General features: G+C 37.9%; 1 protein-coding gene across 3 annotated transcripts in view; it reads left to right on the plus strand.

Moving 5' to 3' along the window:
* Positions 1 to 509: 509 nt before the first annotated feature.
* TTC29 (tetratricopeptide repeat domain 29) overlaps positions 510 to 17932 on the plus strand; it is a 255129-nt gene continuing 237706 nt past the window's right edge. Inside the window, exons 1-4 of one of the 3 annotated variants that reach the window (XM_042935359.1) lie at positions 510 to 711; positions 1355 to 1402; positions 6942 to 7039; positions 8815 to 8898. In XM_042935359.1, the coding sequence (XP_042791293.1) occupies positions 6948 to 7039; positions 8815 to 8898 (176 nt within the window). In that variant the 5' untranslated portion in view covers positions 510 to 711; positions 1355 to 1402; positions 6942 to 6947. The remainder of the gene's footprint in view (positions 712 to 1354; positions 1403 to 6941; positions 7040 to 8814; positions 8899 to 17932) is intronic. The other 2 variants (XM_042935356.1, XM_042935357.1) reach the window with 2 other exon arrangements.

A 17932-nucleotide genomic window follows, 5' to 3' on the forward strand; every position in this document is an offset into this window, starting at 1 on the left:
TTTAAAAAGTAATAATAAGACAGGGTGCAGGAAGATTCTATGAACAGGAGATCTTGAGTCTGTCACTCACCACAACTCAAAATTGGACTATCTTGCTGGAGACAGGAGTGGAAAAGGTATTCATGGATGGCAGGGCAAAAATGGTTCTGGTTACAACAAAGGCTGAGGAAGAAGGGAATGAATGACTTTTCCAGTTCCTTAAAGTGGCATCAGGTCACGGGGGTCACGAATGCCAAGCTGAATGCTTTCCCATTGATCAGGGAAATGTAGCAAAATATTAAGAATGAGGCGCCATGAAGGAAATGACTCCAGGCGGCAAATTGGAGACCCTTGGATCAGTTGAACTAATTTCTGAAAGCGGCCACAAACTTTTGAAAGCTGCCTTGTTTGAAAAGCGTGCTAGATCTGGAGGTCCCGCTCAGCCTTCGTAGGCTCTGTCCCCACCAGGCTCCGCCCCCGTGCCCGAGGAATCTGGAACTGCCCCAATCCCGAGACCCTGTTTAGCCTAATCCCGCCCCCACCAGCTCGGCCCCACCCCCTCAGTATCCCGGGCGACGCTCCCGCGTCCCTTCTCTCCGCGCAGACTGTGCCAGGTCTCCGAACAACTGCTGGAAGAGGAGGCAGCACCGGCGCCCAGCACCTGCCACCGGTGGGGATCACACTTCGGCGGAACGGAAAACCAGAACTGCCCCACGGGGCCAGCCCACCGAGGTTCGTGACGGCTGAGGCGAAGCTCGGGGCAGGACTTTAACAGTTCCCAGGAGAGGCGGGCTGCTCTTCCAGGCAGTCCAGTCCCTTTCGTGACCCCAGCAGACCTTCCTTCGTCAGTGTGTAGACGCCTTCTCAAGCTTCGTGAACAGAGGCCCTCGCCATTTAGCCTCAAGAAGTGGATAGAAGTAGGAGCCAGGAGAGGCGCTTTTCCTGCTTCCCAGTTCACCTGACCCTCTGAGGGCAGTGGGAAAATAAACCGGTGTAGGAATAAATTACTAGTCCCGTTTAGGACTAAGTAGGAACAGAAAGGGAACTGAGGTGCCCGCTGTTTGAGTAAAGATAACTTAGTGTCTAATAAGTTTGAGAGATCAAATTGTTATCCCTAATGTCACATTTGTATTGGAATATATTAATACATATACATAATTCAGATGTACTGGCATTTCATTGAATTAGTTATTAGTTTCTCCCCTAGGACTACATTTTGGTATTAAAACGTCCATTTAAACACACATTAGGTACTTGGTATTATTTGTATGAGTGACTCTTATTCCATGATTTGGGACAGGAAGAGGAGTTATTCTGTTAACTGATTTGTAACTTTTTTCTTCTTTCCTTTGCTATCATTATTCCTAATTTTCAGACTGACGTCTGTAAACCTTGGAGAGACCTTCAGCAGTAATCTCCGAATGTAAGTCAACTGAAACATGGCCTGCCTTCAACACTTTTCCTACTTTATATTTTGATTTCATCATCAAGAAATGTCAGTTGGTAGAAAATGTCTGATTTCTTTTTATTTAATGACCTAACTCATGACCTACCACTGAGTGCTAGAGGTGTTTAAAAATTATGATACAAGGGATAGACGTTTAGCAACTCTTTCAGCTTCTTTGTGTGACTTTCTTTTACCCTTTTCAGGACCAGAATTATTGATACTTTTTCCATAGTTTTCTTTAAGCTTTTATAGTAAAAAGAGCTTATGGTGATAACGTGAACAGTTCTAATTCTTACAAATGATTTTATTGGTGATCGGAAAATCATATTTATTTTGAATTCTCTTGATGACAAATAATAAATTTGTTTGCTGTGGTCTGTCGGCTTTCTCACATCCCAAAGTGATTGAATTCTAGAGATGGTAGTCGGCCTCAGACCTCCTCACTCCCCAAGTAGCCTCTGTCTACTCAGTGCTAGGCCTACCCTTTTCTTTGTGTTTCCTGATGAGGGCATCTCTGGGCCGGAGGAGGAGGGTTACTCTTTGAAGAATTTTACTTGGGGGGCAGAAATTTAAACTCTCACCATGGGACACGTTCATCCTGACCCAGCACTCTTAAACCTTTCATCCTGTATTTCTCCATTCTCATTTGTCTTTGCATGTGGGGGCCAAACCGTGATACAAGAGCCAACCAGCAGATCAAAGAACCCACCAAATCTCTTCTGAATACCAACAGTGGAATGGCTTCAGGCGGCCTTTTGATCTCTGTCTCAGCACCCTTGGTGCCACATGCAGCACTGCCCACTTGCTGGTACTGGGAGAGCTGCCTCTGGGTCCTCCTCACACACTGCTTCACCCTCGGCTCCTGGAGCTAAGCTGGTTTTGGTACCAGCCAGAGAGGTGCCTCACATTCTCTGTCTCCACGTGCCTGGATCGGAACCATTCCCTTCCTGCAGTCACACCCATCTTGTGTGATTTCCTCTGTGCTCTTGAACCAGGAGAGCCCTGATACAGCGCATTGTTTAGGATGTGTTCCATTTCTGCTTGAACACAGATAGTCACCCTGAACCATTCGTCCCGCTCGGTGGAGCTCACCTAGGAGCTGGGAACACTGTCTGTCCAACACCAGGAAAGTGATACAACTCATATCAACAAAGAGCAAAGGGCTTCCTTTACAGATATAATTTCAGACTAAAATGACAGGTCCCTAAGCATGCTTGCGTTTTTTCTCATTTATTTTCCTCTTGGCTGCTTCTATTTGCTAGAAAGCACCAACTTCCTGGGGCGCCTGGGTGGCGCAGTCGGTTAAGCGTCCGACTTCAGCCAGGTCACGATCTCGCGGTCTGTGAGTTCGAGCCCCGCGTCAGGCTCTGGGCTGATGGCTCGGAGCCTGGAGCCTGTTTCCAATTCTGTGTCTCCCTCTCTCTCTGCCCCTCCCCTGTTCATGCTCTGTCTCTCTCTGTCCCAAAAATAAATAAAAAAAAAAAAACGTTGAAAAAAAAATTTTAAAAATAAAAAAAAAGAAAGCACCAACTTCCTACTTTAACAAAATTCAGCATAAATAAGACTGAACTTACAAAAGAGACGGTGATTATTTAGATTAAAAAAATTTGTTGTAGGAAACCTTTAAATATTTGATGCATATCAAATGTTATGTGCCATAAAATTCAGTTCACACATTACCTGTTGTGTAGAACAAAATACCTTTATGTGACCATGAATCAATTGTGAAAAACAACATCCCGTTTCCCAGCAGGCATAAGCCAGGTACGTGTGTGGGGTTTAAGGCAGGGGGGGAGCCTGCTCAACTTTCACCCTAACTCTGAGCTTAAACTTTCCAACACAGTTTGGTTGGAGCCTATTTTTTCCAACATTGAGTTAATAACTTTTTTTTCCACTTTATCATTCAGCTCTGACCACCCCCCATTCAGAGTCTGTGCCTTGAGGCTTGCCAGCAGGGCTTGCAATACTAACATTAAACTAAATTTAAGAGTAAAGGTGCTCCTGCTGCTAATGTTCTCAGATCAGAGGAGAGCAAAATGAAGGAACTGGCAGCTGAAACATTAATGGTAGGAAACGACTCAGATATTGAAAAAAAAAAGAATCGCAGTTCATATGTGTGACAAAGAAGACATGTTCCTCTCCACGTGTGGCGTTTGCATTTGATTTCATTAGATGCTTATATTTTCTAGCAACAATTATCTAACCCAAGTAAACATCAAAAAGGATAAATTTTACATCACATACTGACAGCCCAACTTTACAGGGGTGGCTTTTACATACCTTGTTGGCTGGATCACACTCTGGGGTTTGGTGCCTCTTTCTGTCTACAAGCAGCTGGATCTTTCTAGTACTTGGAGAATTACAAGTACTATTTCCTCATTTTGAAACTCCTTGATGAACCCTTCAAGGGCCCTTGCAGTTATGTAGAAATCACTCCTGCCCCAGTGCCCTTGGCAAGCAAAGTGGGGGCTCTCAGAACTGTCTTAATTCATAGAGGATGAAATGCCCCAACTGAAACAAACACAGTCATTGTTTTCTCCTGTCCCTTTAGAAATCCATTAAGGATAGACAGATGAGGGTTAAGAGCTGAGATGGCCCAGATTTGCTCTGTAACATCAGAGGACTGTGGAACATAGACTCTTCTTAGCTTCTCTGAAATAGGCTCATCAGAGGTGGGCTTGGGGAAGCCTTTGGTATGCCTTCAAACCTGTCCATGAGATTTTTCTTTATGTTGGCCTTAACCTCTTACCACATGTTCTACATAATGTTGTCATTTAGTAAGTTCTGGTTATCCAAGTAACTCAACTAGTTAATATGACATCTGATCAGAAGAGTAGGGTTTTTTTTTAGTTTTATTTACAAAAGAAGTCACTATATTATGAAGTTATGAAGTAGGAAAGGACTAAATAACATTTGCTGTTCAGACAGTGTGCTTTAAAGCTGTAACTATTTAAAAGTAAGTGGACATTGTTTCATGGATCATACCATGCCCTGATAATCTGGGTAATGCTAGGATCCCATCATATGTAAAACATGACACTGATCTGCATTAAATTTTCTCTCGGGGCACCTGGGTGGTTCAATCGGTTAAGTGTCCATGATCTCATGCTTCATGGGTTCGAGCCCTACATCACACTCTGTGCCGACAGCTCAGAGCCTGGGGCCTGCTTCAGATTCTGTGTCTCCCTCTCCCTCTGCCCCTCCCCTTCTCACGCTCTGCCTCTCTCTCTCTCTCTCTCTCTCTCTCTCTCTCTCTCCCTCAAAAATAAATAAACATTAAAAAAATTAACAAAAAAATACTTTTCTCTTTATGCAAAAAATTATTTTCATAATCTTTCATTTATTTCAAAAACTTTCCCTCAAGTCTTATTATTCTTCTACCTCCCTCCCTCATGGCTTTGTAGCACTAGAGGAATATTGTACCTTGGCTGTCCACAGCTGGCTGTACCCCAGATCTGACCACATCTCTCCACCTCCACCTCTCCCTGAGTAACCATCAACTTTCACCCAGATTTCATAACAACTGGCCTCCCAGCTGGCCTGTGTTATCTGCCCTTCATCCCCTGTAGTCTAAGCTCAAAGAAAACAAAACTGATCCTTTCGAGGTGCAAGTCAGGTCATATTACCCCTATGCTCAAAATCTCCAAAAGATTCTTAATGAGAGTAAAAGTCAGTTTTTATAGTAATCTTCAAGATCCTACACCATCAGAACACTACCAAATTTCTCATTAATGTCTTTGACTTTATCTCATTCTGCTCTTATTTATGCCTTCACTACTGGTGAGCACTTGGGTAATTTCTAGGTCCCTGCTTTATATTTTGCTGTAGATCTTATCATCATCGGACATTGTATATATTTTGTATGTTTGTGTATTATCTGTTTTCCCCCACATCACCCCTATAATGTAAATTTTGTGAGATCAGAGATTTTCATCTTTTTTGTTCACTGCTATATCTTTAGCACCTTGAACAGTACTTGGCACCAAGTAGTAGCTCAATAAATATCTGTTAAATATATTTAAGGCCCAGGTTGATAGTGCTTTACCCTGGGTCTCACATGTAGTAAATGCTGGAAGTAAGTGACTTAAAACCTAAAATAAGCCTTTAGTTTATGTTGTTTGGTGAGGCTTAGGATAGACATCACAACTGGTGGACATGGTGGTGGAATCAAGAGGCTGTGGCCTTTTAGATGCCTCTCTAACAGTAGAAATGTGTGTTCTTTTGCATCTGAAAGCCCTTGCAGCATGTGACAGTTTTTCCATTCTACGTCCACAGACATTATGTCCACACTACTTCCTATTTAGGGTAAATTTTAGATAACTTGATTTTATAGACCCACCTTCATTATTGCTCAGCTACCTTACCCACTGTGACACATTACATCTCCCAAAGATGGCCACAACAATATCTCCATCCCACATTCTCTTCATACAATGTGGTGTTGATACTCTCCCATCAATAGGTGAATCTATGTTCTTTAGCCTTGAATCTGAACAGGACTTTTATCCCAGTAGAAGCAGTACTATGTGACTTCCAAGGCCAAGCTCTGAAAGTGGATATAGTTTCCATGGCTCTTCTTCAGCATACTTGTCTTTGGAGCACTGAGCTGCTGCGGGAGAAGCCTGAGGCTGCCAGGCTGTGAGGAAGCCAAAGCCCTATGAGGTGGCCAAATGTAGTGTTCTGGAAAATAGCCTGTTAAGGTCACAACTAATACTTTTAATTACCAGATACAAGGGATGAGACACAGATGATTTCTGACCACCCCCCCCCCCCACCATTGAGTTACCCCTAAACTTCTGAGTCTTCTCAGAAGAGGCCCCAGTCATCATGGCATAAAGAAAAGCCATCCCTTGTACCCTGTCCTAATTCTTGACCCACAAAAAGTGTGAAAGATGATAAATTGATGGTTGTTTTAAACAATCTTTTCTGGATCTCTATATTTTGAAGTGATTTGTTACACTATGGTAGCTGTGTGCCTCTTGGGGAAGCTGTCTCCTTGTTGAGAATCAGTCTTAGCATCCATCACTTCTAAAGCCTTTATTTGTGAGTGAGAAAGTTTTTAGAAAACAGCAAAGTATGAGCAATTTTCAATTATTGATTGTAACAGGAAAGCAAAGCATGAGCATTTGAAATCTATAGCTGTCCTGAAAATCTTCACTCTTTAATTGCAACCATGTCCCTTAACAAAACTCCTACCAAAGCCCCTGATTGTCTGAATCTTCAATTCATTTATCAGATTTTTTCCTTATCCATTGTTGGTAGAGATGCAGACAAGTAATAAATTGGCCAAAAGGCACATAGTAGAAGAAAATAATGAGAAGCCACCTGCAGAATCCACTTAGTGAGTATCCTTCCTGAATAACAGAGCTATAGCTCTACACACAGAGGCATTCTCAGCTAAGATGACAGACTGTGGATCTCTAATTATGTCTTAAAGGATTATTTGAAAGATTCATTCGTTAAAATACTGTTTCTGGTTTTTGTTTTTGTGTTTTGTTTTTTTTTTTTTTTGTAGTCTAAAATGACCACCCTGCCCCCACTGCCCATGACACACCCAAAGCTTACATCTTTAGCCAGACAGAAGCTGCCATGTTTCCCCAGCACGATTCCAAGGTACGTGACCCTGGTTTTCATTTCTTTTCCTACAGAATGAACTGATTGCAGTAAGAAATGTCAATAACACATCTCAGAAAACAAAATTGTTGAAAGACAAAAGTATATTGTTATATTCAGAATATTCAGGTCTGCTGTTTCAAAAGGATTGATGAACTTCATCCAAATATTAAGAATTTATTTGCTTAGCAAGCTAGTGCTCATTTGAGTGTTTTATTTCCTGTTCTAATTATATCATGGTCCTATAAAACATTGGAGATATATTTGCTTTTTAAGATGTTGATGGAGAATTGAAAGCAGAGGCTTTAGGACTGAAAGGTGGATAGCTTCTAATCCAAAGGTCCTGAGTGCTGATTTCCGTTTTGGAGGAAGAACCCAGTGTTATTGCTGGGGTAAGTTGGCAGGCAAGATTTAGGAACTGAAGTGATCCTGGGGCCTGAAAATGCTGCTGCACGTGAAGGACTGCTGAGCTCCTGGAGCTGCCACGCAGAAACTTAAGGACAGAGAACAATGTATTTTGCCCTAAGTATTAATGTGTTTAGAAACTGTTCCTTAGAAATTGCCATTTATGGCTTTATTGAGTTATAGTGATGCAAATATTATTTATCAATATAAATAATTTGTGTAGGTTTGATTATTTATTTCATATGCCAACTTTTCACTTCCTGCAAGGCATAAGGATCAAAGTATTACGAAACTACTTTCTTTTGAGAAGGACCATACTTTAGTATTTCTGGGAAAGACCAAAGTCCCTGGACCAAAATAAATGCATACAGCTAAACTAACATAAAAGTTCCCTTATAATAGCAAATCAAATTTTCCTTTCAGAAAATTTGAAAAACAGATTTTTTGATGCATGCATAATTCAGGGTATATGTATATTCTTATTTTCAATTTTACTTTTGAATAATGTGGAATATTTACAAAGTCTGACAAAGCTTGTTCTTCCTGTCTTTTATAATGCTTGAGATTCATTTTCTTTTCAACACCAGCACAAACACAGCCCAATCTCACATCTCTACAATAAAGTTTTTAAAGAAAACTATTTCTTGTATTCATTTTATTGAAGAAAAAACATTTTTTTCATCACCATTTAAGGCATAGTTTTGTATTAACATTTTACATTAGCTTCTGAATAAAAACACATACTTGTTTAGGCCTGTACTTCCATTGTTACAGGATGTTAGTAGTATGCTTGTTTTTAAAGGTGCAAGGGAGTGTGAAGAATAAATACACTACAACTGTAATGTATTTCTCAGTAAAGTCTTCTTAAAATCACTTTTTTAAAAAATAATTTGAATTTATGTGTGATAAAAAAAACCACTCAAACATTTCAGTGCACAGTTGGTGATGTTTAGAACAAATAAATTTTATACATTTGTATCAAATAGGTGTTCTTAGTTCAAAATCCAGTGTGAGACAGAATATGACTTCTGTATTGGAAAGTTACAGTGTGAAGCAATGTGAGTAAAATGGAAGAGGTTATAAGCTTGGAGGAGAAAACTCCATTTACTTAAGAATGCTGATTCTTTTAATGTACTGGTGCTTTATTTGTTTGCACGCTGAGTTAATATTCTTCCCTGTCCCTTTCCATTCAAGAAAATGAAAATTTGGAAATTATTAATCAACAACCTAAGTCTATAGCTATTGTAGAACATTTATTATATATAGTATTATACCTTAAGTATTTCTCTTCTCCTGGTGGCATTTTATATATTTGGGAGCTTTTCCACTTGATAAAGCAGTGCTTTATTATTTCTTTCCATTTCATTTAGGTCTCAGTTGATCAAAGAAAAAGATGACATAGATCATTATCTGGAGGTGAATTTCAAAGGATTGTCAAAAGAGGAGGTTGCTGCGTAAGTATAACCTCTTAAAGGTACTTTAATATAAAGTTTGTTTCTTTTGTCTTGATTCTTTATTGAAATTTCAGTTTTCTTGTGCAGTACAACTTTTTCATTGGAACATGGCATTTAAAAATTAAAGCCCATATTAAATAGTGATAAGTCATGTCTATTGATCTTACACATATCAAAGTCTTTAATTTCATGGCTTTCAAAATTCTCATATTTACCAAGATATTATACTATCACATTTGCAATATTTTAGTTAGGTCTGTGCTATTAATTGCTTATTAACTTCCATTTTAAGGTGTATTGCCTCCATGGGGAGAAATTTCTTTTAGAGAAAGATCATATCTCTTTTTCCTAGCAACTTAAAACAACAATTCCTTACAAATATATGTTCCTCCCCCCACCAAAAACCCACAAAAGAATGAGTGGATTGTACTTTATTGGTTACTTTTTACATAAATCTAAACTGTCTGGATTTATTTTATCAATGGACAACACGAACTTTGCCATTTTATCACGTTAGAAACTAATTTATGGTTTGAGTAAAAACAGTATAAAAATCTGTGTAGGTTAGTGAGAAATGAATAAAAACCTATAATAATAGCTAAAAAGGCTTAATATTTCTTGTCTGTAGACTTGGTGGCTATGTTATCATCAGATCGTTAGATATAAGTACTGAAAAATAGAAATATTTTAATACACATGCATCTTATGAAACTCATTAGATGACTCAATTAAAATATTTTATGAAATAAATGCTTTTAAAGCATCCTCTCTACTAGTATTGTCTAGTGCTGTGGGATTCTACTGAAAGTACTTTCTTAGTATTTTTGGTATAGATTTTCACAAAGTGTAAAATTCCAAGTGTCTTGATATGTTTCATTTGATTAGATATTATCTTTGTGAATTTGCATATAATGTGGAAAAATGGAATAGTTCATTCTGTCAGTAGTTACTTCATAGAGTGACAAAATTTTATGGTACCTGTAATCACTGTCTTCCTTGGAATGCTATTGACTTCCATATGTGGTATATGGGCCCTCTGGTTAAATGCTTTTCTGATTGCTGATTTATTAACTTTCCATGGTAACCTGTTGGTTAAAATTAAAGGTTAATATTGTCTGATGATACTTCTTGAAAGAAAAGTATATATGAGTGTTATTTTCCTTCTTATTTAAATATAATGATATACAAATATCTGTAATTGACTTAAGAAGTAGGAATTAAATTTGGAATTAAACATGCTTCAGATATTTTAACAAGCTAGAAATCCATATACAGCACTTAAAATCTGCTAAGCTTTCAGTCTGCACTGAAGAAAACTTTGACCTAAAAATGCAAAATAGGCTTTGCTGATGAGCATTCTCTTAATATTTTTTTGATTAAAGGTATTACCAAAATTATTTCAAATCCATAATATGCTACAGAAAACAAGTAGCACCAGATAAATCTCAATCCTTACAATTGCATTCTCCTTAAAGTTTCCTGCACCTGAATACTTTCTTAGACCAAAGCTAAGATAGTGGATGCAAACCTTAATAGGAAGATAACTTGTACTTAGTTCACTCTTTTGATTGATATATATTCTAGGCTTTGCCACAGACAAACTAATTGAATAACATGTAAGGGAGAAAGTTGATGAATAATTTCATCATCTCCCAGCAATACTCAGCAGGTGCCATAGGAATTATGCATATTCTGTTAACCAAGGAATTGCTACATAAAACTTTTTATTAGTCATTCAACTCTAAAAAGATAAATTGGTCAGCAAGCCTTCAAGTGCCTGCTTTATATCTAATACTAGGTTTTTCACAGGGGGAAAGACAATGATATCTTATTATAAAATATTTGGCCCCTTCCTTGTCTCTATTTGAAACAATATTTACAAACAGGAAACAAATATGGAATAAATGAGTGCTGATTGTATTATGAGGGGCAGCCTCAAGGTCTAGAGGAAATCAGGATAAAACCTACCAAGGAAGACAGATTTTGAGTTTGGCTTTCTGTTTGGTAGCATTATAAAGTGACCAAACTAGGACATCACAGATCCTCAATATAAAAGGGGAAGAAATTGATGAATCAAATTTTCAGTCAGACAAAAGCAATGTCTATGATAAACCTTTAAATCTCTATATACACTGCTTTATACATGCTAAGATCAAGTGTATAAAGATGGTTATATACATGTTCATTATATAATTGATATACATATCCCATAATATGTATGTGCTCTCTGTCCCAAAATAATGTGAGTCCCAAAATAATGCTTCATCATCTAACCCAAAAACTTTATACCCTGGACTTCTCTTCTATCATAATGGGTGGAAAGTTCCTATTCTTGTCTAAGGATGATGCCTCTACTTATGCTCTGAATACCATCCGCTCTTACTTGTTCCAAGACTTTCTCCTGCAATTAAACACATTTTTCTTCTACATCATCATTTTCTCCCTTTCCACTGGATCAGTCTCACTTAGCATTCATATTGACTTTAGTGTTTCCCTTGACTTCTTATCCCCCTCCAGGTTCTGTCCCATTTTTCTCTACCCTTCATAGCAACCAGAAGCACTGTCTCAATATTTGTACCCATTCTTTGCATCAGTTGACTCTAACTAGATTTCCAGCCCCAGAAGCCACAGAAATCTCTCTGTTTAGAGTGACCAACGTCATTCATTTTTACAATATATAATGATGATGTTTCTGGACTCATCTTTCTTGATGTCTTCACAGCATCTGATAGAGTTGAGCACTCTGCCATTGATCACTGTGTACTTGTGCCTGCCAGGATGCCATGTTCTATGGTTTTCCTCCAAACTCTGACTGTGCCACCTTAGTCTTTCCTGGCTGGCTTTCTTTTCAAACTCTCAGTGGTGGGTTGTCCTAGGGCTGAATCCTAGGCCTTGTATTCCAGCTACATTCTCCTTGGATCCATTCTTAAAGTTTTAAGTATCACAATATCCTGATGACTATCACATTTATAAATTCAACCCTGAGCTTGCTATTGAGCTTCAAATTTTTAAAAATATATTCATTTATTTATTTTGAGACAGTGTGAGCAGGGGAGGAGGAGGAGGAGGAGGAGGAGGAGAGAGAGAGAGAGAGAGAGAGAAGAGAGAGAAGAGAGAGAGAGAGAGAGAGAGAGGAGAGAGAGAGAATCCCAAGCAGACTTCACGCTGTCAGCCCAGAGCCTGATGTGGAGCTTGGTCTCACGAACTGTGAGATCATGACCTGAGCCGAAATCAAGAGTCAGATGCTTAACCAACTGAGCCAGTAGGAGCCCCGAGCTCCAGATTTTTATATCCAACTGCCTCTTTTCCGTATATACTTGTATTTTTAATAGACATTCTAAGGTTAATATGACCACAAATGACTCTTGATTTATCCCTACTTTCCCTCAACTCCCCCAACAAATATTCCCCCCACGGTGTTTCCCATATTCAGTAAATGGCACCAAGGAAGCCTTGAGTTTTGCCCTGACTTCACCACCCTCCCCCATCTAATCCATCTCTATGACCTATCAGATGTAACTCCAAAATATATTCTGTGTTCATCTACTTCTCTTCATTGCATAGCTACCATCATCCCTTGCCATGGACACTAGAATTGTCCTGGCTGCTCTTCACATAGCCCCTCTAACTCTGCCAAACTTCAGCTTCCAGAGTCATTTTTTGAAAAAAATAGATTATGACATTCATTTGCTTAAAACCCCCTGAGCTTCCCATTGCTCTTATGATAAACTCTAAGGTTTACTGTTGTTTGGACTTTGCTGTACATGATCTGGACTTCACTGACCTCTCTGACTTCATCTCCCATTCTCCCCGCCACTCATTCTTCTCATTGTGGCCTTATTGCTGATACTGTTTCTTGTCATGCAGGTAATGTGACCCCTTCAGTCTCCCACTTCCTGACCTCATAATCTAGTAGCCCTCACTCCACCTATACTTACTCTCAGCCAAATCATCTGGTTCTATTTCTGCTATAATTTGGTCCCCCTCTTGCATTGGGAGTTTGTATTTTGACTGTCTTCATCCCAGCAGAATAGATCTGCACGGGCACAGGAGCATGTCTCTGTGTGCCTTGGCACGTGGCCAGAAGCCAACAACTGCAAGTTAAATGAATGAATGAACAAAATGTTACATAAACACCGTGAAATAGGTAGCCTGCTAGGGATATTCTTTGCTTGCAATATTTTCAGGTCAATGTTGTTTGTTAACTGGTTTGAATATTGAATCAAAGAAGTTTAACTCCTCAAAAGTGTCTTATATACACAAATAGGAGCATAAAATTTAAATGAGTAATTGAGCAAGACAGTATAGACTAGTTCCTGGAATGGCCAGATCCAATTGGGGGATCATTTTACTTGGGAATGGGTAAAGTAGTTCAAAAGCAAAGGGCTTCTGGTTTTTTTGTTTGTTTTTGTTTTTGTTTTTGTTTATCATCTGCATTTGCAGAAGAATTTCAGTATGCTTCATTACTTTTTAAGTGACTGGATTATTTCTGTGCCTAGTAGGTACATTTTTCCCACGTTTTGTGTTCACGTACAATATAATTAACACTGACAATTTGACTTTTTTAGATAAATCTGCAAATAGTTCATTGATAATATTTGACTCACCTTTAACAACTAAAGAAGATCCTGTTGTGGTTTTGTGCTTTGCTTTTTGTTCTGTATTATATTGTCAGAATATTGTATTTTTTAAAAGGATTGAAAGTATCATTTATTATCATATCGTAATTGCTTTGAATAGCTAAGTAATGAAAGTGTCATTTGTAGATTCAAATAAAAATTTCTGGGGGGCAGTTTTTACAGCTTCAGCTATGTGTATGAGGATACAAATAAACAAAATCATCAAGGGACAGAGAGTGCTTATCTTTCTTCTTCAGATACCACGTTTTATTATGTGGAAGAATAGATTTAGATCAAATAGAGATGTGTGCATCTCTAAGATACTGCTTTCTTTCAGAGCATCTCTCAGCATTATCAGTTAAAGCTCAGTAAGCGTCACTTTGTCAGCACAAGTGGCAATTAGACTGTCAGTTGTCATATTCAATGAGTTTGGGTTGTAGAGACAAAGAACCGTTTATTTTCATATCTTTTAATGGCTTTCACCCCTTCCTCATTTTGAATTGTATTATACTGACACAGTTAAAGTAAATTAGCATTTTGCCAGTGTTAAGTTTTCGTCTTGAGTTTATCTCAAAATTGTCTTCCAAAGACGCTTTTATGAATCACAGATACTCTTGTTTTAAGCAAATGTAGCACCTGGATTTGCACAACGGCCAGGTTATCAAAATATACGTGACAGAGCGAAGTTTATTCAGGATATAGTTCACATTAACACCATGGGAATTTAGACCCCTTCGGTGTGCTTTTCAAAGCTCTGCTTCATTTATCCTGTTTACCTTTAAATAATTTTGTGAAATCGTTTGGTTTTCTCTTCAAAACATTTTGTTCTTTTGTGATGTGACAAGTTAAATTCTGTATGGAGTTTTGCAAATCAACTTTCTGAAAAGGGTAGTTGACAAATAAATGGCTCCATGACTAACAGGAACAGTCAGGAAAGAGAGGGATGGAAGCTGCCCTTCTTTCCTTCCAGGTAGCAGACCGGGCTTTAAGGTCTTACTGATTCAAGAAAGAGAGACAGGATTTTGATGTTCTGAAGTTTCGGAAAGGCATTAATTAGTCCTTACCTTATCATGAGTATAAAAAAATTAAGCAATAGCAGGGAATACTGATAGGAACAGAGGATGGGTAACTTTTGTTTGTTTGTTTGTTTCTTCAAATTCTAGTATTGTTTCCACAGCGGATCCCTAGGATGGGAAACTGGGAAAGACTTTTTTGACCATAATTTTTTTTTAAAGAATATTGATATTAATAAAATTTAAAATTTTGGAATTTAAGAAATGTAGTTGGAAAGAACTTTTAAAAATATTGTTCCAGGGACACCTGGGTGGCTCAGTCAGTTAAGCTTCCGACTCTTGGTTTTGGCTTAGGTCATGATCTCATGGTTCAGGAGTTTGAGGCCCATGTTGAGCTCTGTGCTGACAGCACTGAGCCTGCTTGAGCTTCTCTCTCTCCCTCTCTCTCTCTGCCCCTCCCCCACTTGCTCTCTCAGTCTCTCTCTCAAAATAAATAGACTTTAAAAAGTTAAAAAAAAATTGTTCCCTAGATGCAAAGAGGATCTCATAGTTTCATCAAAACTAAGTCTAAATAAATTAAAAAAGGAGGAAAGGTTTCAAATGCCAACTTCTTAGGCATTTATGTCTCTATGTCTTTTAAAAGTTTGCTTTAAAATATTATTTTCATATATGATGTTTAAACTTAGCAGCTCTGTTAGACTTAAAAAAAAAATCTTTGTAAGGCAAAAGCACAGGAATCATGACATTACAGCTGTGGCTTTTATGGGAGCTGATTTCTCCCTCAGTTGGAAATTTGGTTTTACTGCTTAATATCTGTGTGATCTTATGCAGGTTATCTGATTTCTCTAATCTTTGATTTCCACAACCATTTGGAAAGCACAATGATAATAGGAAATTCTTATGAAAGTTAAATGAAATTCTGTATAAGAAACGCATGTAGACAACATTTACTTTAGCTATTTAACAGTCACTGATCTTTTTTTTTTTGCTTTTAAAGCATCTACTAATAATATATATAACCTAAATACTTCACATTAACATTATGTGTTGATTTAGGTATTAATATTCATTTATCACTTTTCTTTACATATGTATAATTACATATTTTACTTTGTTACCTAGGTATCATTTTCATCATGTTCAGAAGATAGAGATTTTTGTGTGTTTTTTTTTTAATGTTTATTTATTTTTGAGAGAGAGACAGAGCATGAGCCGGAGAGGGGCAGAGAGAGAGGGAGACACAGAATCCAAAGCAGGCTCCAGACTCTGAGCTGTTGGCAAGGAGCCTGATGCAGGGCTTTAACTCACAAACCATGAGATCATGACCTGAGCCAAAGTTGGATGCTTAACCAACTGAGCCACCCAGGCGCCCCAGAAGATAGAGTTTTTAATAAGTTTTAATTTCAAACTTAGTAATGCTAACCAACGAGGGGAAAATATTTTTTATTTCAACTTATGGTAAATTTTTCATAAACTTACTTATGCTACACCAAGCAATACAATTTGTATAGTCTGCTGAGCTATTCCAACCCCCTTTAAAACATTTCTACAAATTGCTTTAACTTACCATTACTATAATAAGATTGCTTTACTTATAAACCTACAGTTTGAGAAATGTAAGGAAGATAGCCAGAGAATGTGGCTCTTTCCCATAATAGCTTGTAAACCTGAAAGTGCACAATAGCCCTCCTGTATTTGGAAATCATTTGGGAAATTGCTCTTTCAGGAACAAGGAACAAAGTGATAAAAGGAGATAAACACCCAGGTACCAGAGAGGTTGAATCAGTCAGAACTGTCAGTGGGATGAGCAATGACCTAGCCACATCACCTGTAATTCACGTGGCAAGATGATTTTGTTATGTTGAGTTTTGTCTTTGATATTGTATTCTGTCTGTATTGAGAAAGAAGGCAAGGGAATATCTAAATTAATTAGGCCTTTTTCCATTCTCCATTATGGCTAAAAAATAATCTTCAAAATGTTGATATTACTGCAATTATGTAAAAATCACCCCCTGGCTCATACCCACACCCTATTCTGTTTTCTGTTCTGGAAACTGGAGTTACTGTAACTAGTGTCACCTTCTCAGTACTTAAAGCAAAACTAGGATATAGGCTCACAAATATCCTTTTGCTTTCCCAGGGTTTCCACAAATATTACCAGATCAGAGTCTTTTTTGGTATAGCAAAATTAGGTGATGCCTAACTCTACATTAGAAATGTACAACATTATTCTCTTTTTAAAAGATTTTTAGATTGTAATATGCATAGCATAGTATTTTCCATCTTAACTGTTTTTAAGTGTGTGGCTCCGTGACATTAAATCATACTGTTGTGCAACCATCACCACCATCTATCTCCAGAATTACTTTCAATTTGCAGAACTGAAACTCTGTAACCAATAAACAATACCTCTCCTTACCTGCTCCCCTCAACTCCTAGGAACCATTATGCTACTTTCTGTTTATATTATTTTGACTACTTATGTAAATACCTCATGTAACTAAAGTTATTCAGCACTTATCTTTCTATGACTGGCTGATTTCACTTTGCACAATGTCCTCAAGGTTCATCCATGTTGTAGCATATGTAAGAATTGCCTTCCTTTTTCAAGCTGAATAATATTCCATTGTATGTATATACTACATTTGGCTTATCCATTTATGCATTGATGGACACTTGGTTACTTCCATGTTTTAGCTATAAAATGCTGCTGTGAACATGGGTGTACAATTATGTCTTAAGGACCCTGCTTTCAATCCTTTTGATTATGAACCTAAAAGTGGAGTTTCTGAATAATTTGTAATGTTATTTTTGATTGTTTTGGGAACACCATTCTGCCACAACAGTGGCTGTACCATTTTACATTCCAGTAACAATGCACAGGGGTGCCAATGTCACCACATCTTCACCCACATTTATTTTTTTCTGCTTTTATGACAATACCCATCCTAATGGGTATGAGGTGGTATCTCATTGTGGTTTTGATTTACATTTCCCTAATGATTAGTGATGTTGAGCATCTTTCCATGTGCTTATTGGTTGGTCACTTGGATATCTTCTTTGGAGAAATGTCTGTTCAAGTCCTTTGTCTATTTTTGAATTGAATTGTTTGGTTTTTGCTATTAAGTTTTAGGAGTTCTCTATATATCATGATGTTGACCCATGATATGATACGTGATTTGTGATTATTTTGTCCTGTTACATAGGTTGCCTTTTCACTCTGTTGATAATGTCTTTTGATAACAAAAGTTTTTAATTTTCATGAAGTCCAGTTTGTCTTTTGTTGCCTGTACCTTTGATGCCATATCCAAGAAATCATTACCAAATCCCATGTTGTAAAACTTTGCCGTAAGTTTTCTTTGCATATTATAGTTTTAAATTATGTTTGGGTCTTTAATCCAT

Source organism: Panthera leo, chromosome B1, assembly GCF_018350215.1.
Source record: "Panthera leo isolate Ple1 chromosome B1, P.leo_Ple1_pat1.1, whole genome shotgun sequence".
Classification (NCBI taxonomy): domain Eukaryota; kingdom Metazoa; phylum Chordata; class Mammalia; order Carnivora; family Felidae; genus Panthera; species Panthera leo.